The 25412-nt window shown below is 44.4% G+C and overlaps 1 protein-coding gene across 1 annotated transcript; it reads left to right on the top strand.

Annotated features, from left to right (window-relative positions):
* LOC306938895 (syntenin-1-like) lies at positions 1 to 24934 on the top strand. Its single transcript, XM_079523258.1, is given in 7 exon segments — positions 1 to 91; positions 3941 to 4105; positions 9780 to 9955; positions 21722 to 21893; positions 22459 to 22536; positions 22538 to 22551; positions 24757 to 24934. Coding segments are annotated over 6 exon segments (624 nt in total). The 5' UTR covers positions 1 to 91; positions 3941 to 3976; the 3' UTR covers positions 24812 to 24934.
* Positions 24935 to 25412: the final 478 nt, after the last annotated feature.

The following is a 25412-nucleotide window of genomic DNA, read 5'->3' on the forward strand; positions in this document are numbered from 1 at the left end:
GTCACTTCTTGTCCTTGATCAGCACTTCTAACTGCAAGCAATATGGGAAGCATTTTAAATATGTTTCTTGTTGCACTGGTGTTCGCCCAAGGTAAAAGCTTTTTGCTTGGTTTCCTATGTATCAAATTGTAGGTCTGTTGCAGATTCCTAGGAAAACAAACAAATTTCAACTCTGAAATGTTGTCCTGATAGTTTGGGGGAGCATTCATTAATTATATGATGTCACCTGCATCTACAGCTCCAGGGAAGCTTTTCCAGTCTGTTGTCTATGATGACTTAATTGGGATGAGTTTATGATTTATCAATTTTAGTGTTTCTGTATTATGGGCTCTATGCACATTGCACAGCAGCCATATTGGAAAGAAATTGGGCATCTACCTTGCTTTCCTCACAGGTCTTGCCAATTATACGAATGAAGGCTCTGTTCCATTATGTTAAGAGACAGGGTGCTGATATTGTGCACGTTTGCTCACTCCAGTCCAGGTACCCTTATGTTTCCTTAGGGGGGGTTCCTAATGGCCCCATATGTGTACACTTCAGCGTACAAATGGACCCATAAAGGTAATTTTTGGTTCCATTTGTACACTCCATGGGGCTCCTTGAAATTAAAATAGTTGAGAACCACTGCCATAAATGGACTGGAGCCCTAAAGCTGCACTATGTAACCATCATCTTCTACCCCAGATTTGAACACAGTTTCCTGTGCAAGTGCTACAATTTTATAAAAGCCTGCCTGTTTGCAAATGTAATCTTGACCATAAGGTCAAAATCTGTCAGATCCTATGTCTACGCAGTGTCTCCTGTATCTACGTATCCTGGTGACGCATAGCCTGTGTGATTTCTGGTCTAGAGCAGGGGTTCGAAACGATTTAGGCTGGGGACCCCCGGAAATGCTTTGGCCATGTCTCGTGAACGAAACTAGGCTAGCGGCTAGGTGATGCATGACCTTTGATGTGATCTACCAATATACAATCACCCCAATTGTATTACATACTCTACCATACAGATTGGATAAGTTATAGTATTAACATACTCTACCATACAGATTGGATAAGTTATAGTATTAACATACTCTACCATACAGATTGGGCAAACTTACACTTTATTCACACAACAATTACAACATGGTGCTAGTATAATTGGTAAGACCTGTTGAGGAAGAGGCCCATTTTCTTTCCACTGTGGCTGCATGGAGCCTATACATGGCAATTAACACTTTGATTGCTACAGGATCTCGGCAGGCCTATTTTGATGTTGCTACCGTTTAACATTGCACAAAGGCCTTGTTCGGGGGCCCACAGCAAAATGTTCTCTTATAGCGAGAATCACACGCATACATCAAAAGAAAGCTGAACTTGTCCACTTCAATACAAAAAAAAATACATTTTGATTTTACCATGTTCCATTCTGGAGATATTGACCTTTTTGCAACACCTGCATTTGCCTGGAAGTGGTTATCTTGAACAGCGAGCAGAGTTATGGATGGTTTAAAGTCAGAGACATTGACAGGCAGATATAAAATTGAACCCAATAAATATCCTATACATCCTATACACCGAATGAAAGCCCTGAATGTGTACTTTTACGAGGAAAAGAGTAAACATTGATCCCATGTACAGTTAGACAGTAATTGGTTATTGAATGCAGCTTGTGCCCACCAGATAACTTCAGAGAAGACATGGACGTGAACTCCTCAATATTCACAAAATAAGGCCTATAGCGAAATAAATACTATATACCGTATGAAACAGAAGACTCTCTGCTTTCATAAGAAAAAAACTTCTACTGTAGTAATAATAAAATTCACACCCATGTGAAGTGAGTGGTGCAACTCTGTCCCATATTCTGTTCTCTGCTTATTCAATACAGCTCGCTATATACGGACTGAGGCAGAAAGTCTTGTAAACCTTTTATTTACAGTTTGGTCTGTAAACTTCTACTGTAATAATAAAAATCACACCCCTGTGAAGTGAGCGTTGCAACTGTTCTGTACTTATTCACTACAGCTCGCTATATACGGACTGTTCTCTACAGTTGCGCGGTGCAACTGTAGAGAACAGTTGCACCGCTCACTTCACAGGGGTGTGATTTTTATTATTACAGTAGAAGTTTACAGACCAAACTGTAAATAAAAGGTTTACATGACTTTCTGCCTCAGTCCGTATATAGCGAGCTGTATTGAATAAGCAGAGAACAGAATATGGGACAGAGTTGCACCACTCACTTCACATGGGTGTGATTTTTATTATTACTACAGTAGAAGTTTTTTTCTTATGAAAGCAGAGTCTTCTGTTTCATACGGTATATAGTATTTATATGTCGCTATAGGCCTTATTTTGTGAATATTGAGTTAGGGTCCATGTCTTCTCTGCAGTTATATCTGGTGGGGGCAATGTGCAATGTAACCAATTTATGACAAACTGTACATGGGATCAATGTTTACTCTTTTCCTCGTAAAAGTACACATTCAGGGCTTTCATTCGGTGTATAGGATGTATAGCATATTTATTGTGTTTATTGTTATATCTGCCTGTCAATGTCTGACTATAAACCTTCATAACTCTGCTTTCTTTAGATGATGATTGCCTCATTGTCTTGATCGCAAAACATTGGGGGGGGCGGATTCATGGGCACATTGGGCAGCAAAAGTCTTGATCCGTACGGCTATAAAAAGTCCCATTCCACCGTTCGGTTCAGAACTATAGTATAACGGTGAGACGCGTTGTCATCAACAGCTGATTTTGTTTTTCAAGCTAGTGAAGTATATTTACTAACAAGAGAACATGCCTGGGCATGCAGTTTGGGGGCGATGGAGGAAAAAAAAAGATTCACCCGGCTGTGATGTCGACGACAACGGATCACAACACCACGGTTTAGGACGCGGAAAAGTTCGTTATACATTACACCCGGGTCGATTACGTCCCCGATGCGTTCATTGCGGTGTTATCACTACAATTATAATGAATAAAAAAGCGTTACAATCACACGTCCGAGCGATCTCCGATTATGACGGTTCTGCATGGCGATACGTGATCCACCAACGGCACACTGTCTGTTGTCGTGGCGGCCCCTCGATACTGTGGTTAGGTTAGTTCGTAGTATTGTAGGCTCGGGGATCGTTTGGTCGCTACAGTATGAAGAAGGAAACATGCATCTGTCCATGTGTGTTGCAGACGTTATGCAATGCAATGCCGATCGGATCCGGTGCATATGTGTTTAGGCAGCGATCCGTTCATGTTTTTTTCCGAGAGACAGAGCCAGGACAGAGCCCCCATCTCGCAAGGCCCTCCTCCTGCAGGAGAAACAGGAGGGGAGGGGGGAATCGAGTAGTATAGTGTTGTGTGAAAGCCAATAGGTGGAGGAAAGCCTGGTGAGGCGAGGTTAGGTGAAATTTGATTCTTTTCACACACCGACTGGATCATTCCATGGGCGCGCATGGGCGCGTCCATTTTACACTGGCTTAGTGGCTTCTACACGTAAAGCGGCCCGCCCTCCTGTTTTCAGGAGGGGAGGGTTTTTTTTGTTTTTTTTTCTGATCACGTGAGCGGGACTAAGCAGCAATGATAGGGCGATGGTTCTTCATTGTCCGGGTGGGTAAAAAGATGAATGAAAGTATGCTATAAAAAGTGATTAAAACGTATGGATACGTGGTTCGCACCCGACGTTTGATTAATTGATAACGTATTGATACGCGATTCGCGTCGGCTGTGTTAAGATGGGGGTCGGAGGCCAAATACATATAATTCTGGGGGTCCTTGACATGAAATAGTTTGAGAACCACTGATATTTCCAGAAAACTGTCATGATTTAGAAAACATTTTGTAGAATCGAGCCTAAATGGTCTAAATGTGTTTAAACTTTCAGCCACATGACATTTTATGTTGCTTTATTCCGTGTGCTCTTCTCTCCCTCCCTCCCTCCCCCCATCCCTCCCCTCCAGCAGGTGGCGCTGCCTTCCAGTGCGGGCTACGGGGGCATGGTGCGGCCCGTGACGGGGTCCGACGTGGGCGTGAGGAGGGCGGAGATCCGCCCGGGGCTGAGGGAGGTGGTCCTGTGCAAGGACCAGGACGGGAAGGTGGGGCTGCGGCTCCGAGCCATCGACAACGTGAGTCACTCCACACAACAACAACCACCACATCTTATGCCCTTATACGATACGATACAACTTTATTGTCAGCTTTCACTGACATTTGTTTTGCGTCCATGACGTCACCGTGCAAGATACAGACAGGACATACACAATACATTACAGTCCTCAACTGGACTTATGTTTATGGTTATGTTTTATTTATTTGATTTGAGAAATAAATAGAGTCCGCAACACTGGTAAGGAATAACTCCGATCCACTGGTTTATTAACTCAATGTTTCCATCACTAGGATCTTCTTCTTCAGGAACCCATTCACGCACACCAGTGTTGTTTTCGTCGACTAAAACTAAGACGAAAAATGTTCGCCGACTACCTTTTTTAAATGGAAACTAAATGAAAACGAAGCTATGATGACTAAAACTAAGCTAAATGTATTGACAATTCGTAGATAGAAACTAGACTAAAATGTTAGGAAGGGACTAGTGGACAAGAGATCCAGTATAAGTCATTTTACACTTGGTTGCATGCTGAAAATATATATTTTCAACAAGTGTAAAATCTGTCATTACGACGGCATCAAGGCCCGCCAAAATACATTTTAGTCGACTAAATTAACTGCAGATTTAGTCTACTAAAATCTTATGACATTTAGTTGACTAAAACTAGACTAACACTAAAGCATTCCAGGTGACTAAAATATGACTAAAACTAGACTAAAATAGAAATTTGCTGCCAAAAACAACACTGATTCACACACACATTCACACACACATGGTGGCGGAAACCAAGCAAGGCACCAACCAGCTCACCAGGAGCAATTAGGGGTTCAGAGTCTTGCTCAAGGACACTTCGACACTAACTCTGGGGGAGCCCACAGGGTTCGTTCAGGGGTAGAGTGGCCGGATGGTAACCGCAAGGTTGCCATCCGGCCACTCTACCCCTGCACGGCCCCTCGGTCGTCAACCTGTTTTGTTGGAGACTCCCAGCCTGCTGGGGAGTGGCGCCAGTGAATTATTTAGTTTGTATCAGATTGCAGTAATCATGGCAACAGGTATCTTTTTTAAATGAGTGGGATGAATTGAAGAAGACCCCTCCTCCCCCCTCCCTCCTTCCCTCTCCCACGCCCCATTATATGAAAGAATACTGTCAGTACAGCATTAGTCTCGTGTTGCCAGACTGTTGCCTCTCGCAATTTACAAATGCTTCCGTCATATATATAAAGTGGAAGTGGAGTGTCGCGCTACGAGCTTGTACATCTGATATTTTAAAAAAAATCGTGAAAATGTGGCGCAAATCTTTGAATATATATTCTTTCAGAGCGAACGTTTTTAACTAAAATCTTGTCCCTGGAACAACATATTTTCAGATGGGGGTCGGCGGCCAATTACAGATAATCTTGGGGGTCCTTGACATGAAAATGTTTGAGAACGACTGACATAGAAAGATGGGTTTTTCAGAAAACTGTCAGGATTTAGAAGGCAAAGATCTATAAGGGTCCGTTTGGTTACCAACATCATTTAGCTGGGGTTACCACCTGGAACCGTTCCCTCAAGGACCACTGGTGGTCCTCGGACCACTGGTAGAGAACCACTGCACTAAAACAATAAAAACGGCTAAATGTCTCTTTCTATCTCAAAGCGGTCAGCATTGTAAATTCCTTTCCCTGGAAGTGGATCCTGTTGTTTTTGTAATGTATCCTCCCCGCTGTTCTCCCTGTCCCTCCCTGACATATTTCGTTGGTGACGGGAGGAAACCTCATAACTCCATTTTTTTGTTTTTTGTTTTTTTTGGCATAAATCAGTGCTATTGAATACCCTTTACGTCTGTGTGTTGTTTCGAAAATATTGAACCAATGGAAAGTAGTAAAAAGTGCTTTGGACAAAACCTCTTAACTACATTGGACCCTCAAACTGTCTGCTAAAGCAGCTAACTCCACAATTTACAATTTACAATTTAGGCATTTAGCAGACGCTCTTAATCCAGAGCGATTTACATTAAGCAAGAACAAAAAGCATGGGAATACATCACATATATAAACAGCATTTATCAAGAAACATGCGTAAGCTAAGAACGTAACTAGAACATATCTATATATAATGACACTATACATATAAGCTATACATATATATTATACTATGCTGTACTGTTATTGTGCTGTCTACATGACATGCTATAAGTCTGTTTCAAATGCTATCTAAGTCTAAAAAAGTGCTGTCTAAGGGGGTAGGGTAAGTGCTATGGGCCATGGTGGAGTCTGAAAAGGTGGGTTTTCAAACTACGGCGGAAGATTGGGAGTGATGCTGCAGTTCTGACTGCAACGGGGAGTGCATTCCACAGTTTTGGGGCCAGAAGGGAGAAGAGTTTGGGACGTGTGGAGCGTTGTCCCGGTGTTTTTAGTGAGGGTACTTCCAGCTTCCCTGCGTTGGCTGATCTGAGTGCTCGGGAGGGTTTGTAGGGTTCAATCATGCTTGCAAGATATGGGGGAGCCATACCTTTGGTTGCTTTAAATGCCAGCATCAGAGTTTTGTATTCTGTGCGGGCAGCGACCGGGAGCCAGTGCAGGGAGCGGAGCAGGGGGGAGACATGTGAGAATTTTGGCTGGTTGAAGACCAAGCGAGCTGCGGCATTTTGGATCAGTTGGAGAGGCCACCTCTCCCCCTCCAATGGACGTAATTGACAATATATAAAGTTACAACAACAATTTTGATGAGGCAGTGTTGCTTTGTTTTAAAATAAAAGGTTTTCTTAATTTCCTGAAAAATGAACATTTTGGAGTTATGAGGTTTCCTCCCGACAGCAGAGATATATATATATATTTCCCCCTACGTCTGTTTCATCTCCCTGGACTTTCTTCTGCTTTTCTCTTTCATCTGTTCTGTGTTTCTGTCCATTATCCCTTTCTCCTCTTAACCCTTTAGGACTGAGACCAGATTCTACAAATGTCTTCTAAATTCTGACAGTTTTCTGATAAACCTCATGTTTCTATGTCGGTGGTTCTCACAGGGTTAAAACCTCATGTTTCTATGTCAGTGGTTCTCACAGGGTTAAAACCTCATGTTTCTATGTCAGTGGTTCTCACGGGGTTAAAACCTCATGTTTCTATGTCAGTGGTTCTCACAGGGTTAAAACCTCATGTTTCTATGTCAGTGGTTCTCACAGGGTTAAAACCTCATGTTTCTATGTCAGTGGTTCTCAAACTATTTCATGTCAAGGACCCCCACACATATATGTACTATACTAGAATTTCGCGGGCCTTCGGCCCGCTCATCCCAGAGTTGCGTTGCCCCGCGTTGCGATACAGAAGTCCACAGATACAGAAGTCCACAGTGACACGCGTTTTATGCAGCTGTTTTGTGTTGCAGCGCGTGCGCGCGCGCGCGTGTAGTGTTGTTGTTCTTATCCATAACACTAAATGGATCAAATATGCTCTATATTAGTTATGTATAGATTTAAAGCAGTGGCTGTCAAAGGTGTGATCCAGGGACCCTCATGGTTCCTTGAGGGGGTTCCAAATGGACCCATTATAGGTCTGTAACTCTGAGAGTGTACAAATGGAACCAAGTGGACCCTACAGGTCTGTAACTCTGAGAGTGTACAAATGGAACCAAATGGACTCTTTTATAACGTTTAACTGTGATACTGTACAAATGGAATCAAATGGGACTCTTATGGGTCCATTTGGTTTTACTCTCAGAGTTATGGGGGTCCTTGAAATTAAAAAGGTTGAGAACCTGTATGCAATGGCTTATGTCTTGTAAAAAGAGAGACCAGCCTATTCTCCAAACCATCATATCTTATGGTTTGCTAGGTTGTACAAATTAATATTGGGTCAATATAATTTGCAGGACTCACGTGTGTGCTCTCTGTCTCTCTCGCTCTCTTCTCTCTCCTCCGTCTCTGGGGTGTGTGGGGGGGGGGATTAGTTGCGCTGCCTGCGACAGTGCTATACTTCTCCAGCAGCGGTGCAGAACCGAGAGAGTGACACATTCTTGTGGATGTAAACTGCGCAAGTTGTAGCTTTAAAGTTCGGATTGTGTAGTCGCACCGGTGGTACAAAGTGAATGTTACAACGCGCACGGTGTTGTTGTAAGGCGCAAATGCGAGTACCTAGTCGCACTGTCGAGCCCTGTGTAGTGTAGTGGCATTTTCGCTGCATCGCGAGGCGATCCAAATTCCCCCCCGCGCACGCACGCACGCACGCACACACACACACACACACTGTACGTAGCTGTGTGTTGTTGCAGCGCGCGCGTGTGCGTGTAGTGTTGTTGTTGTTGTTCGTGTCCATATATGCGCGTCGGTTTGTCCCGCTTGTACCACGGCAGGTTTGCACAGTGCGCTCAGTGCGATATTTCCGAACGTGGGCGTTGTGTGTGTGTGTGTGGGTGGGTGTGTGTGTGTGTGGCTGGCTGTGTTTTGTTGCGTGGGGATCGCCATGTGAGGGGGCTAGCCAATAAGGGCCCTGTGTTGCATGTGGAGAATTGTGTAGGTTAGTGTGTGTGGTGTAGCCGAACGGGGTGGTGAGAACATGAGGGGGATGTAGCACAGCAATCGGTGACCCCTACATTAAGCTGTGTTGCTCCCAAGATGCAGTGCAAATGCGTGTTGTAGCAACCGTAGCCAATGGGAAAACAGGATGCAGTGTTGCCAGGTCCGCGAATTGTAAGCGAGTTGTAAGTAGCGTGTTGAATGGCATTTTTTCTGGTCTTGTTTTCATAGACCTGGCAACAAATTAGGCGGGGGTGTCGGTGCTTGTGGCGTGTTTGTGTTTATTATTGATATTGATGTTGTTTGTGAGTGTGGACGGGAGGCGGCTGTAGTGGCAGTGCAATGACAGTTTTTACGCGGGTGTTGTTGATTGTGGGCGTGCGGCGCGACATGAGGAGATAGCCGTGGATCGACGCGGAGGGTAAGGCTGTGTCGTGTTAGTGTGTTGTTGCAGTGTGTGTTGCAGCGTGTTGCAGCGTGTCAGTGACGTAGTAGCTGGTGACTTTAGTTTCCTGGTGTGGGCATTGGGCACACGTTTTCAAATGTATAATAGATATATACCCATAATTATATGTATACTTATTTGAAAACATTGAAACGAGACATTCTGCACAATGAGTACTTTTAAGTACATTTTGACGCCAATTCTTTTGTACTTTTGCTCCAAGTACATTTTGAACTCCGGACTCCTTACTTGTAACTAGGGATGTCCCAATAGACCTTTTTCGTATCCGATCCCGATACCACAATTTCAGTGTTACCGATTTAGAATACCGATGCCAGTGTTTTGACTCCTCACTCAAATGTGCACTTGCAGTTTGGGGCAACTCCAAAGCAAACTCCACATGATGCCCCAACATTTTATTTACCTGTCATAGTGCCAACCCCCTTACCCCTGTGTCGGATCGGTGGTTAGACTGGCATATTCACCGATACCGATATGACCTGATATGACCAAATAAGGGCCGATCAGATACCGATACAGTATCGGGACATCTCTACTTGTAACGGAGTACTTCGACAATGCTGTAGTACAGTATTGCTACGCGTAAGGAAAACAATTTAGCACTTTTTCCACCACTGTCTTAATTCCTACCATTTTATCTCTCCCCTCCTCCTCCTCCTCCAGTGAATCCTCTTATCTTCCTCCTAATGTTTTCCACCTCTCATCCTCTCTCTCTGTGTCTTATCATCCTTCCAGGGAGTGTTTATCCAGCTGGTGCAGGCCAACTCCCCCGCCGCCCTGGCCGGCCTGCGTTTTGGAGACCAGGTCCTGCAGATCAACGGGCAGAACTGTGCCGGGTGGAGCCTGGACAAGGCCCACAAGGCCCTGAAGGCCGCCTCGGAGACACGCATCGAACTCATCGTCCGCGACAGGTGAGAGGAGGAGGAGGAGATGGAGGGACCAGCTCAGTGGCCTTGTGGTTAGAGTGTTCGCCCTGAAACGGGGAGGTCGGGGTTCGATCCCCGGCCGGGTCATACCAAAGACTGTAAAAATGGGACCCAATGCCTGCTTGGCACTCAGCATCAAAGGGTTGTATTGGGGGGTCAAATCTACTTTAATCAAATGATTCCCGAGCGCGGCACGGCTGCAGCTCACTGGTACTGCGGTAACGTGTGTGACAAATCGTACGACTTTGACTTAACTTTGACCATTCACTCATTCACTCATTCATTCATTCATTCATTCACTCATTCATTCATTCACTCACTCATTCATTCATTCATTCACTCACTCACTCACTCACTCACTCATTCATTCATTCATTCATTCAAACCTTTATTTATTCTCAGAAGACATTGAGGTCATCCTCATTTGCAGCGTCGTCGAGATACACAGAATACAACATTCCAAAGCAATAAATAAAAACGGAACGGCAACATTTCCTCACCGTGTGACGTAGCACGCATGTTTAAAAACAGTCGCAGACACTTGGGGGTAAGTCTGCAATGAAAGCTTTAAATTGACCGTTATGTTATGGGAGAGCAGATCTTTAATTTAAGCTGTAGGTCGTTCCACGACATGGTCGGGGCACTAAAACTAAAGGCTGTTTTCCCCCAACTCTGTGTTTGTGATGCAGGAGACAGTGGTGGAAAGTAACATTACAGTACATTTACTTATAAGTACTGTACTTAAGTACAATTTGAGGTAATTGTACTTTACTTGAGTATTTCCCAATTTCCAGTAGTTTTACGTGTACTCCACTACATTTCATACTGTAGTGCTGCACGATTCTTCACGAATCACGATTCTTGCTCAAAAATCTTGATTTCCACGATTCTCACATGATTCTAATTTTTTTCCATGAAAATATGTATTCCCTTTAGTCTGTAGTTGCTGAACATTACTACGTTCAAAATGTCAAAGTCACAGCAATGCTGAGCATTGCCGTGACTTTGTCTTGCCCATTTTAAACATTCTTTCAACAAACGGGTATCCTTTAACATTTCATAACTTATTTCTTTTTTTTTTAAAGATTTTTTTTTGCGGCTTACGCCTTTTATTGGTTTTTGAAGGGACAGACAGTAGGCTGACAGGAAACGGGAGAGAGCTGGGGGAAGACATGCAGTAAAGGCCGTGTCGGGCTCGGGAGTCGAACCCGCGGCACACTGCGACTGGATTACCAGTCGGGTGCCCAGACGGTTACGCCACCACCTGGGCCACATTTCATAACTTATTAACAAACCTCATGCAGAACACTGTACTGCCAGGAGAAGCACACTCTGGAACTTTTTGCTGACATGGTTGTTATTGTGGTTTCATTTTGAGGAAGATATCAGGAGATATCTGTGAGCTCTGCGTTTAAAGGCTTGAAGGCCATTGTCTGAGATGGAGTCCACTACAGGGGCGGCGGTGGTTCAGGGGTAGAGTGCCTGGATGGTAACCGCAAGGTTGCCAGTTCAAACCCGGGCTCCCCCAGAGTTACTGTCGAAGTGTCCTTGAGCAAGACACTGAACCCCTAATTGCTCCCGATGTGCTGGTTGGTGCCTTGCATGGTTTCCGTTGCCATCGGTGTATGAATGTGTGTGTGAATGGGTGAATGTAATGCACAATCTATGTAAAGCGCCTTGGATAAAGGCGCTATATAAATGCACCATTTATTCATTTATTTATGCTCTGGTAGGCTGTTCCACACCTGGACAGCAGTGTGGAGAAAAGTTCTGTCCAATGTCCGTGTTTTGGAGCCTGGGGGGTCGAGAGCATGTTCTGGTGTGGCTGTGCATCGGCGGGTGTTTCGCCGTCTGGTGTAAGGTGGAGGGAGCATGTCCTGGAGGTCCCTAGGGCAGTGGGGGTGGAGGGAGCATGTCCTGGAGGTCCCTAGGGCAGTGGGTGGTCTGGTGTAAGGTGGAGGGAGCATGTCCTGGAGGTCCTTAGGGCAGTGGGTGGTCTGGTGTAAGGTGGAGGGAGCATGTCCTGGAGGTCCCTAGGGCAGTGGGGGGTGTGCATCAGTAAGTGGAGGGAGCATGTCCTGGAGGTCCTTAGGGCAGTGGGTGGTGTGCATCAGTAAGTGGAGGGAGCATGTCCTGGAGGTCCTTAGGGCAGTGGGGGGTGTGCATCAGTAAGTGGAGGGAGCATGTCCTGGAGGTCCTTAGGGCAGTGGGTGGTGTGCATCAGTAAGTGGAGGGAGCATGTCCTGGAGGTCCCTAGGGCAGTGGGGGGTGTGCATCAGTAAGTGGAGGGAGCATGTCCTGGAGCCGGAGGTCCCTAGGGCAGTGGGGGGGGGGGGGGGGGGGGGGCGCATCAGTAAGTGGAGGGAGCATGTCCTGGAGGTCCCTAGGGCAGTGGGTGGTGGAGGGAGCATGTCCTGGAGGTCCTTAGGGCAGTGGGTGGTGGAGGGAGCATGTCCTGGAGGTCCCTAGGGCAGTGGGTGGTGGAGGGAGCATGTCCTGGAGGTCCTTAGGGCAGTGGGTGGTGTGCATCAGTAAGTGGAGGGAGCATGTCCTGGAGGTCCCTAGGGCAGTGGGTGGTGTGCATCAGTAAGTGGAGGGAGCATGTCCTGGAGGTCCTTAGGGCAGTGGGTGGTGTGCATCAGTAAGTGGAGGGAGCATGTCCTGGAGGTCCCTAGGGCAGTGGGTGGTGTGCATCAGTAAGTGGAGGGAGCATGTCCTGGAGGTCCTTAGGGCAGTGGGTGGTGTGCATCAGTAAGTGGAGGGAGCATGTCCTGGAGGTCCTTAGGGCAGTGGGTGGTGTGCATCAGTAAGTGGAGGGAGCATGTCCTGGAGGTCCTTAGGGCAGTGGGTGGTGTGCATCAGTAAGTGGAGGGAGCATGTCCTGGAGGTCCCTAGGGCAGTGGGGGGTGTGCATCAGTAAGTGGAGGGAGCATGTCCTGGAGGTCCCTAGGGCAGTGGGTGGTGTGCATCAGTAAGTGGAGGGAGCATGTCCTGGAGGTCCCTAGGGCAGTGGGGGGTGTGCATCAGTAAGTGGAGGGAGCATGTCCTGGAGGTCCTTAGGGCAGTGGGTGGTGTGCATCAGTAAGTGGAGGGAGCATGTCCTGGAGGTCCTTAGGGCAGTGGGTGGTGTGCATCAGTAAGTGGAGGGAGCATGTCCTGGAGGTCCCTAGGGTAGTGGGGGGGGGGGGGGGTGCATTTTGTACAGGACTGTAGCGGCGGCAACGTGTCTTCTGTGGCTAAGGCTGTCGATGGAAAGTGTTGTACTGGCAGTGTCCTGGTCAACTCCAATTATTATGAGGGCCTTACTCTGAATATTGTCCAGCAGACCAAGATGTGTTTAGGCATCAGCCTGAAGAAGGTCTTTGACCGAAACCTTTTACAAAATAATTGTTGGGGTACCTGGTGCTATGGAAGCAGTTCGCTAGATGCCATGAAGGTATCATTTTCTTGGTAAGCAGCCCTACTACTCCACCCATACTGCTTCTGGAATGGAACGGTGCCTGGAGACAGAGTCCAGCTGACGTTGATGGAACACAATATAATGATATTAAATAATGTACATAATAATAGGCATCTATGAGTACACTGGCTAACCTTTAACCCATTTAGACCTGAGACCTGATTCTATAAAATGTCTTCTCTTCTTAAATCAGTTTTCTGAAAACATAATGTTTCTATATCAGTGAAAACATAATGTTTCTATATCAGTGAAAACATAATGTTTCTATATCAGTGGTTTAAACATAATGTTTCTATATCAGTGAAAACATAATGTTTCTATATCAGTGAAAACATAATGTTTCTATATCAGTGAAAACATAATGTTTCTATATCAGTGAAAACATAATGTTTCTATATCAGTGAAAACATAATGTTTCTATATCAGTGAAAACATAATGTTTCTATATCAGTGGTTTAAACATAATGTTTCTATATCAGTGAAAACATAATGTTTCTATATCAGTGGTTTAAACATAATGTTTCTATATCAGTGGTTTAAACATAATGTTTCTATATCAGTGGTTTAAACATAATGTTTCTATATCAGTGGTTTAAACATAATGTTTCTATATCAGTGGTTTAAACATAATGTTTCTATATCAGTGAAAACATAATGTTTCTATATCAGTGAAAACATAATGTTTCTATATCAGTGGTTTAAACATAATGTTTCTATCAGTGGTTTAAACATAATGTTTCTATATCAGTGAAAACATAATGTTTCTATATCAGTGGTTTAAACATAATGTTTCTATATCAGTGGTTTAAACATAATGTTTCTATATCAGTGGTTTAAACATAATGTTTCTATATCAGTGGTTTAAACATAATGTTTCTATATCAGTGGTTTAAACATAATGTTTCTATATCAGTGGTTTAAACATAATGTTTCTATATCAGTGGTTTAAACATAATGTTTCTATATCAGTGGTTTAAACATAATGTTTCTATATCAGTGAAAACATAATGTTTCTATATCAGTGGTTTAAACATAATGTTTCTATATCAGTGGTTTAAACATAATGTTTCTATATCAGTGAAAACATAATGTTTCTATATCAGTGGTTTAAACATAATGTTTCTATATCAGTGGTTTAAACATAATGTTTCTATATCAGTGGTTTAAACATAATGTTTCTATATCAGTGGTTTAAACATAATGTTTCTATATCAGTGGTTTAAACATAATGTTTCTATCAGTGGTTTAAACATAATGTTTCTATATCAGTGGTTTAAACATAATGTTTCTATATCAGTGAAAACATAATGTTTCTATATCAGTGAAAACATAATGTTTATATATCAGTGAAAACATAATGTTTCTATATCAGTGGTTTAAACATAATGTTTCTATATCAGTGAAAACATAATGTTTCTATATCAGTGGTTTAAACATAATGTTTCTATATCAGTGGTTTAAACATAATGTTTCTATATCAGTGAAAACATAATGTTTCTATATCAGTGGTTTAAACATAATGTTTCTATATCAGTGGTTTAAACATAATGTTTCTATATCAGTGGTTTAAACATAATGTTTCTATATCAGTGAAAACATAATGTTTCTATATCAGTGGTTTAAACATAATGTTTCTATATCAGTGGTTTAAACATAATGTTTCTATATCAGTGGTTTAAACATAATGTTTCTATATCAGTGGTTTAAACATAATGTTTCTATATCAGTGAAAACATAATGTTTCTATATCAGTGGTTTAAACATAATGTTTCTATATCAGTGAAAACATAATGTTTCTATATCAGTGGTTTAAACATAATGTTTCTATATCAGTGGTTTAAACATAATGTTTCTATATCAGTGGTTTAAACATAATGTTTCTATATCAGTGGTTTAAACATAATGTTTCTATATCAGTGGTTTAAACATAATGTTTCTATATCAGTGGTTTAAACATAATGTTTCTATATCAGTGAAAACATAATGTTTCTATATCAGTGGTTTAAACATAATGTTTCTATATCAGTGAAAACATAATGTTTCTATATCAGTGGTTTAAACATAATGTTTCTATATCAGTGGTTTAAACATAATGTTTCTATATCAGTGAAAACATAATGTTTCTATATCAGTGGTTTAAACATAATGTTTCTATATCAGTGGTTTAAACATAATGTTTCTATATCAGTGAAAACATAATGTTTCTATATCAGTGGTTTAAACATAATGTTTCTATATCAGTGAAAACATAATGTTTCTATATCAGTGGTTTAAACATAATGTTTCTATATCAGTGGTTTAAACATAATGTTTCTATATCAGTGAAAACATAATGTTTCTATATCAGTGGTTTAAACATAATGTTTCTATATCAGTGGTTTAAACATAATGTTTCTATATCAGTGGTTTAAACATAATGTTTCTATATCAGTGGTTTAAACATAATGTTTCTATATCAGTGAAAACATAATGTTTCTATATCAGTGGTTTAAACATAATGTTTCTATCAGTGGTTTAAACATAATGTTTCTATCAGTGGTTTAAACATAATGTTTATATATCAGTGGTTTAAACATAATGTTTATATATCAGTGGTTTAAACATAATGTTTATATATCAGTGAAAACATAATGTTTCTATATCAGTGGTTTAAACATAATGTTTATATATCAGTGGTTTAAACATAATGTTTCTATCAGTGGTTTAAACATAATGTTTATATATCAGTGGTTTAAACATAATGTTTATATATCAGTGGTTTAAACATAATGTTTATATATCAGTGAAAACATAATGTTTCTATATCAGTGGTTTAAACATAATGTTTCTATATCAGTGGTTTTCAAGCTAAGGACTGGGCGGCGGTGGATCAGCGGTAGAGTGCCCCCCCCCCCCCCCCCCCCCCCCATCCAGAGACAAGGATACAAGTTAAAAACGTTCGCTGTGAACGAATATATATTCAAAGACTTGCACACATTTTCTCGCTTTATTCAAAAAACAGCATATCTACAAGCTCATAGCTCTATAAGCTTGTAGATCTGCTAATTTTCAACAGCTCAAGTTTAAAAAAAGAATGGTTAAAGTGGTTACAAGCTAAGGTGACACAGGCAGGCAGTTCCAGGTCTTAACGGGTAAAACGGTTAAAACCATTATGTATGTTCTGATTTAGAGTGGCAGAGTACAGTAGACAAACATGGAGCTTACTGAACTTATATTAACTGAAGCCAATACCAGACATTCTTCGATCTTTGTCTCCCTCTGCTGGTCATCTCTCCACTCTGAGGGTTTGCTGCTAATAATTGTTGGCACACACAGTGTTTGTGCTGCTTTGCCTTTTAACAGACCTGAACTATACTATATATAATCTCTTAACCCAATATATACAGTAAACGCATAAGTAATTGTCATTGTTTTTTTCCATTCATTTCCATTTTAGTTGCACCATTTTCTTCAATCTACTTCAATCGATTTATTTTAGTGGAGCTACTTCTTGTTTTCCTGTCATTCCCCAGATTTCCTTCTGTTTTTGTGTCTCCCATTGTGACACTTTAACAATGGGAGACACTAACAATGGGAGACACTAACAATGGGAGACACTAACAATGGGAGACACTAACAATGGGAGACACTAACAATGGGAGACACTACACTGGGAGACACTAACACTGGGAGACACTAACACTGGGAGACACTAACACTGGGAGACACTAACAATGGGAGACACTAACAATGGGAGACACTAACAATGGGAGACACTAACAATGGGAGACACTAACACTGGGAGACACTAACAATGGGAGACACTAACAATGGGAGACACTAACAATGGGAGACACTAACACTGGGAGACACTAACAATGGGAGACACTAACACTGGGAGACACTAACACTGGGAGACACTAACACTGGGAGACACTAACAATGGGAGACACTAACAATGGGAGACACTAACAATGGGAGACACTAACACTGGGAGACACTAACAATGGGAGACACTAACACTGGGAGACACTAACAATGGGATACACTAACACTGGGAGACACTAACAATGGGAGACACTAACAATGGGAGACACTAACAATGGGAGACACTAACAATGGGAGACACTAACACTGGGAGACACTAACAATGGGAGACACTAACACTGGGAGACACTAACACTGGGAGACACTAACACTGGGAGACACTAACAATGGGAGACACTAACACTGGGAGACACTAACAATGGGAGACACTAACAATGGGAGACACTAACACTGGGAGACACTAACAATGGGAGACACTAACAATGGGAGACACTAACAATGGGAGACACTAACACTGGGAGACACTAACAATGGGAGACACTAACACTGGGAGACACTAACAATGGGAGATACTAACACTGGGAGACACTAACAATGGGAGACACTAACAATGGGAGACACTAACACTGGGAGACACTAACAATGGGAGACACTAACAATGGGAGACACTAACACTGGGAGACACTAACACTGGGAGACACTAACACTGGGAGACACTAACACTGGGAGACACTAACAATGGGAGACACTAACAATGGGAGACACTAAAACTGGGAGACACTAACACTGGGAGACACTAACAATGGGAGACACTAACACTGGGAGACACTAACAATGGGAGACACTAACACTGGGAGACACTAACACTGGGAGACACTAACACTGGGAGACACTAACACTGGGAGACACTAACACTGGGAGACACTAACAATGGGAGACACTAACACTGGGAGACACTAACAATGGGAGACACTAACACTGGGAGACACTAACACTGGGAGACACTAACACTGGGAGACACTAACACTGGGAGACACTAACACTGGGAGACACTAACACTGGGAGACACTAACACTGGGAGACACTAACACTGGGAGACACTAACACTGGGAGACACTAACACTGGGAGACACTAACACTGGGAGACACTAACACTGGGGGACACTAACACTGGGGGACACTAACACTGGGGGACACTAACACTGGGGGACACTAACACTGGGGGACACTAACACTGGGGGACACTAACACTGGGGGACACTAACACTGGGGGACACTAACACTGGGGGACACTAACACTGGGAGACACTAACACTGGGAGACACTAACAATGGGAGACACTAACAATGGGAGACAGCAGCTGGAACCTCTCTCACTGTATGCAATATTCAGACACCCAAACTAGTGGCAAAAAAAATGCATATTTGGTTGGGTTGATTTTAGAGGCGAAAGGCCAAAGAACCGTTGTTACGTTTCTGTTTTGTTGTGATGACGTGATCAAAATGTAATCATGTCTTTTTGCCTTTATCATGTAGCTCTACAACAAAGTTACGGCCATGATGCAATGGCACAAAAACTGGCAAAAAAATAATAATAATTATATATAATATTAATCATATTCGGGTATTCGGTTTTTGGGCCAACTGTGTCCTATATTCGGTATTAGGTTTCGTCCAAGAACGTCCCATTGGGTGCATCCCTACCCAATAATACCAGTGACAGAACGTCCCATTGGGTGCATCCCTACCCAATAATACCAGTGACAGAATGTCCCATTGGGTGGATCCCTACCCAATAATACCAGTGACAGAATGTCCCATTGGGTGCATCCCTACCCAATAATACCAGTGACAGAATGTCCCATTGGGTGCATCCCTACCCAATAATACCAGTGACAGAATGTCCCATTGGGTGCATCCCTACCCAATAATACCAGTGACAGAATGTCCCATTGGGTGCATCCCTACCCAATAATACCAGTGACAGAATGTCCCATTGGGTGCATCCCTACCCAATAATACCAGTGACAGAACGTCCCATTGGGTGCATCCCTACCCAATAATACCAGTGACAGAATGTCCCATTGGGTGCATCCCTACACAATAATACCAGTGACAGAACGTCCCATTGGGTGCATCCCTACCCAATAATACCAGTGACAGAATGTCCCATTGGGTGCATCCCTACCCAATAATACCAGTGACAGAATGTCCCATTGGGTGCATCCCTACCCAATAATACCAGTGACAGAATGTCCCATTGGGTGCATCCCTACCCAATAATACCAGTGACAGAATGTCCCATTGGGTGCATCCCTACCCAATAATACCAGTGACAGAATGTCCCATTGGGTGCATCCCTACCCAATAATACCAGTGACAGAATGTCCCATTGGGTGCATCCCTACCCAATAATACCAGTGACAGAATGTCCCATTGGGTGCATCCCTACCCAATAATACCAGTGACAGAATGTCCCATTGGGTGCATCCCTACCCAATAATACCAGTGACAGAACGTCCCATTGGGTGCATCCCTACCCAATAATACCAGTGACAGAATGTCCCATTGGGTGCATCCCTACCCAATAATACCAGTGACAGAACGTCCCATTGGGTGCATCCCTACCCAATAATACCAGTGACAGAATGTCCCATTGGGTGCATCCCTACCCAATAATACCAGTGACAGAATGTCCCATTGGGTGCATCCCTACCCAATAATACCAGTGACAGAATGTCCCATTGGGTGCATCCCTACCCAATAATACCAGTGACAGAAGGTCCCATTGGGTGCATCCCTACCCAATAATACCAGTGACAGAATGTCCCATTGGGTGCATCCCTACCCAATAATACCAGTGACAGAAGGTCCCATTGGGTGCATCCCTACCCAATAATACCAGTGACAGAACGTCCCATTGGGTGCATCCCTACCCAATAATACCAGTGACAGAACGTCCCATTGGGTGCATCCCTACCCAATAATACCAGTGACAGCCTCCCGTTTTTTGGGGGAAATGGAAGGCGGGGCTTTTCAGAGTAAAATCTACCTCATCTGCTTTGCACTCTAGCACCTTTTATTTTTAATAATTCCGGCACACTGGAAGTGTTAACAAATACTGGGCCTAAACATGTCCCTCTCTGTCCCTCCAGGCCGTTCCATTGCACCATCACCCTAAACATGTCCCTCTCTGTCCCTCTCTGTCCCTCCAGGCCGTTCCATTGCACCATCACCCTAAACATGTCCCTCTCTGTCCCTCTCTGCCCCCTCCAGGCCGTTCCAGCGCACCATCACCCTAAACATGTCCCTCTCTGTCCCTCTCTGCCCCCTCCAGGCCGTTCCAGCGCACCATCACCCTAAACATGTCCCTCTCTGCCCCCTCCAGGCCGTTCCAGCGCACCATCACCCTAAACATGTCCCTCTCTGCCCCCTCCAGGCCGTTCCAGCGCACCATCACCCTAAACATGTCCCTCTCTGTCCCCTCCAGGCCGTTCCAGCGCACCATCACCCTAAACATGTCCCTCTCTGTCCCTCCAGGCCGTTCCAGCGCACCATCACCCTAAACATGTCCCTCTCTGTCCCTCCAGGCCGTTCCAGCGCACCATCACCCTAAACATGTCCCTCTCTGCCCCCTCCAGGCCGTTCCAGCGCACCATCACCCTAAACATGTCCCTCTCTGTCCCCTCCAGGCCGTTCCAGCGCACCATCACCCTAAACATGTCCCTCTCTGTCCCCTCCAGGCCGTTCCAGCGCACCATCACCCTAAACATGTCCCTCTCTGTCCCCTCCAGGCCGTTCCAGCGCACCGTCACCCTAAACATGTCCCTCCAGGCCGTTCCAGCGCACCATCACCCTAAACATGTCCCTCTCTGCCCCCTCCAGGCCGTTCCAGCGCACCATCACCCTAAACATGTCCCTCTCTGTCCCTCCAGGCCGTTCCAGCGCACCATCACCCTAAACATGTCCCTCTCTGTCCCTCTCTGCCCCCTCCAGGCCGTTCCAGCGCACCATCACCCTAAACATGTCCCTCTCTGTCCCCTCCAGGCCGTTCCAACGCACCATCACCCTAAACATGTCCCTCTCTGTCCCTCTCTGCCCCCTCCAGGCCGTTCCAGCGCACCATCACCCTAAACATGTCCATCTCTGCCCCCTCCAGGCCGTTCCAGCGCACCATCACCCTAAACATGTCCCTCTCTGTCCCTCTCTGCCCCCTCCAGGCCGTTCCAGCGCACCATCACCCTAAACATGTCCATCTCTGCCCCCTCCAGGCCGTTCCAGCGCACCATCACCCTAAACATGTCCCTCTCTGTCCCCTCCAGGCCGTTCCAGCGCACCATCACCCTAAACATGTCCCTCTCTGTCCCCTCCAGGCCGTTCCAGCGCACCATCACCCTAAACATGTCCCTCTCTGTCCCGCTCTGTCCCCTCCAGGCCGTTCCAGCGCACCATCACCCTAAACATGTCCCTCTCTGTCCCCTCCAGGCCGTTCCAGCGCACCATCACCATGCACAAGGACAGCTCAGGACACGTGGGTTTCATCTACAAGTCTGGAAAGATCACCTCCCTGGTGAAGGAAGGCTCCGCTGCTCGCAACGGCATGCTGACCGACCACTACATCTGTGAGATCAACGGGCAGAACGTCATCGGACTCAAGGTCGGCCTCCTTTTGTGAATATCATTGCTGTCCGGAGGAAATCTCATAACTCCAAAATTAAAAATATACATTTTTAAAGAAATTAAGAAAATCATATTTTTTTTTACAATAAAGGTCATAAAAGTTGGTGTTGTGACACCAACCGGACAGCAACGAGATATGCTTCATGTTGTCTCTGTTGGCATCCTTGAGGGTTAGCCTTAACTTGTAATTTCATAACCTTCCCAATGAATTAGTCCATACCATAACCTTAACCTTAGTTTTTATTTCGTTTTTATAAGTGGAAAAAAAGGTAGTTGATTCTTCGTCATTGTTTTAGTTGACAAAATTAATGCTGCACACATCAGACACATATTTTTCTGATTTTTCACAAGTAGTGTTACTTGGAAGGAATTCTATGTAATTATGACACCATTTTGACATTTAAAGAGACTCAACATTGTCAGTATTTATGGATACAAACATATGAATTAAAAACAGTTGTTGATACATAACAGCACATAAACATAGCATATTTTGAGCTGCTCTTAATTTTCTGTACCCCCCCCCCCCCTCCCCCCAACAGGATTCTCAAATCAAGGACATCCTGTCCACCTCTCCCACTACGATGACCATCACCATCATGCCCAAGTTCATCTACGAAGCACATGATAAAGAGGTACGGCTACAGTTCACAGCTACAGAGATTCAAATTTTGCATTTTGCAACAGTTTATAGTTAACCGTTTCCATCCATCCGACATGTCAGCACGTCCTAGGGAATCGAACCGTGGGGTGCATCCGACGTCCTCACACGTCTTAACGCATCCTCAATGATACCGGGCGAAATAAGAATATTCTGAATTTTTTATTTTTTATTTGTCAGTTCGCCTTTCGGCTACGGTATGCTACACTCTAGGCAATTGTTAGCTTACCATTGACTTAGCCGTTAGCGCGGCGGAAAGAATGACTCGTCTCTCCTAATCCAGGGCGCTCTCCGTGGTGTTGAACGAATCGATATACTGGCGCTTCATTTCTGCTCCTCATCCGTCTCTCCCGCAAAATATGAACGCTTTTTGGATCATATATCGTATAAATTAAAACGATCGCAATGTAAGCTAGCTATGTAAAGTAAACTTTTTTTTAGTGGATTGTTTCCGGGGCGTGGGTTTCCGAGTAAAAGCGGCCATGTCTTTCCGGCAGACCTCCCCGTGGGAGGTTAGGGTTAGGGTGAGGGTTTGAGATAGGTTGTAGTTGTAGGACTAATGACTCAGACTGGTCTAACCAATGAATGACTCATACTGGATCTCTTGTCCACTAGTCCCTTCCTAACATTTTAGTCTAGTTTTTAAACGTTGACGAAATTATAGTTAGTTTTAGTCATCAAAGCTTAGTTTCCATGTAGTTTTCGTCAGTGGAAAAAGGTAGTCAACGAACATTTTTCGTCTTAGTTTTAGTCGACGAAATCAACACTGGTTCGAAGTCACATTGAAATACAGCAGGAAACCCCCGTTCCAGCACCGCCTCGGCAGCATGCCTCGCTAATCATTAGGCTTCCAGCTCTAACGTCCTGGGTTCCAGTCAGCTCCGGGGCGCGGTACCACCGAGCGCGCTAAAGCGAGCGAGTTGCTGTACCGAACGTTGCGATGTCTGCTTCCACCGACTCAGCGCCGTACGAGTTATGTCCCGATACGCACAGAATCATAAATCCTTTTTAGTTTTTTTACACATGCAGTAAACATTGGGCTCAATGGGCGGCCCACAGAGAGGCTGATAATGACCTAACAACCTACCAGAGGTGCTGGTAGGCCAGTTGATAATGACCTAACAACCTACCAGAGGTGCTGGTAGGCCAGTTGATAATGACCTAACAACCTACCAGAGCTGCTGGTAGGCCAGTTGATAATGACCTAACAACCTACCAGAGCGTGCTGATAGGCCAGTTGATAATGACCTAACAACCTACCAGAGGTGCTGGTAGGCCAGTTGATAATGACCTAACAACCTACCAGAGGTGCTGGTAGGCCAGTTGATAATGACCTAACAACCTACCAGAGGTGCTGGTAGGCCAGTTGATAATGACCTAACAACCTACCAGAGGTGCTGGTAGGCCAGTTGATAATGACCTAACAACCTACCAGAGGTGCTGGTAGGCCAGTTGATAATGACCTAACAACCTACCAGAGGTGCTGATAGGCCAGTTGATAATGACCTAACAACCTACCAGAGGTGCTGGTAGGCCAGTTGATAATGACCTAACAACCTACCAGAGGTGCTGGTAGGCCAGTTGATAATGACCTAACAACCTACCAGAGGTGCTGGTAGGCCAGTTGATAATGACCTAACAACCTATCAGAGGTGCTGGTAGGCCAGTTGTGACCTACTCATCCATACGGGATGAGAACTGTTTAGTTATACCAGCGGTAATGAATCACCGTTTACCGACGGTATGGCATACTCTGGAAAAGAGCGTCTGCTAAAAGCCTGAATTGTCCATTTTAATTGTAAATGGTATGCTAATTTGCACAAGTAGTAGTAGTAGTAGTAGTACGCTGCTTCTTTGCCTGGAAAGGAGCCAACTTAGGCGGTTCGGGCATCTGGTTAGGATGCCTCTCGGGCGTCTCCCTAGGGAGGTTGTCGAGGCATATGTCCCACTGGGAGGAGACCCCGGGGCAGACCAAGGCGCAGTTGGAGGAAACACATCGACTCACTGGCCTTGGAATGTCTCGGGATCCCCAAGGAGGAAGTCACTAATGTTGCTCTGGAGAGGGAAGTCTGGAACACTCTGGTGGAGCTGTTGCCTCCGCGACCCGACTACGGATAAGCGGTTGAAGATGGATGGATGGATGCTAATTTGCATGTGTGTGTGTGTGTGTGTCTGCCAGGATGTCTACCGGCCTGCTGCGTTCAGCCATGGACCACTCCGTCCCCGAGGTGTGAGCAACCAAGCAGATGTCGCTGGACCAACGACATCTCAAGTCAAGGATATCTACAATCTATAGAGAAAGATCCTTCTCTAAACTCTCTCTCTCCATTCCTTATACCTCCAGTCTTTCTCTCTGTCCGTCTGTCCGTCTGTCCGTCTGTCTGTCTGTCTGTCTGTCTGTCCAATCGCTATGATTCCCATCCCCACTGTATCGGTCTCTCTCTCTCTCTCTCTCCTTCTGTCCTCCAACGGACACAATTCCTGCATCAACACTCATTCCTGTTGCTAAAACCATTCAAGATGCCTTTCTTTTCCTCCATTTGTTTCTAGGGATGCACCGAAAGGGAAATTCTTGGCTGAAACCGAATACCGAATATAGGAAACAGTTGGCCCGAATACCGAATATGATTAATATTATATATCTTTTTTTCCTACCATTGCTGTCATGGCCGTACCTTTAAAGCTACCTGATTTATGGCAAAATAAATGGTTATGGCAAAAACCTAACTTAAATAATAATCACTATTATTGGTCCATAAAACATTTATTCAGCTCTTTTGAATGCATTAATCGCATACACTATTCGGTGATATATTTTCTGCCTATTCGGGCCGA

Source organism: Electrona antarctica (assembly GCF_951216825.1).
Source record: "Electrona antarctica genome assembly, chromosome: 2".
NCBI lineage: Eukaryota > Metazoa > Chordata > Actinopteri > Myctophiformes > Myctophidae > Electrona > Electrona antarctica.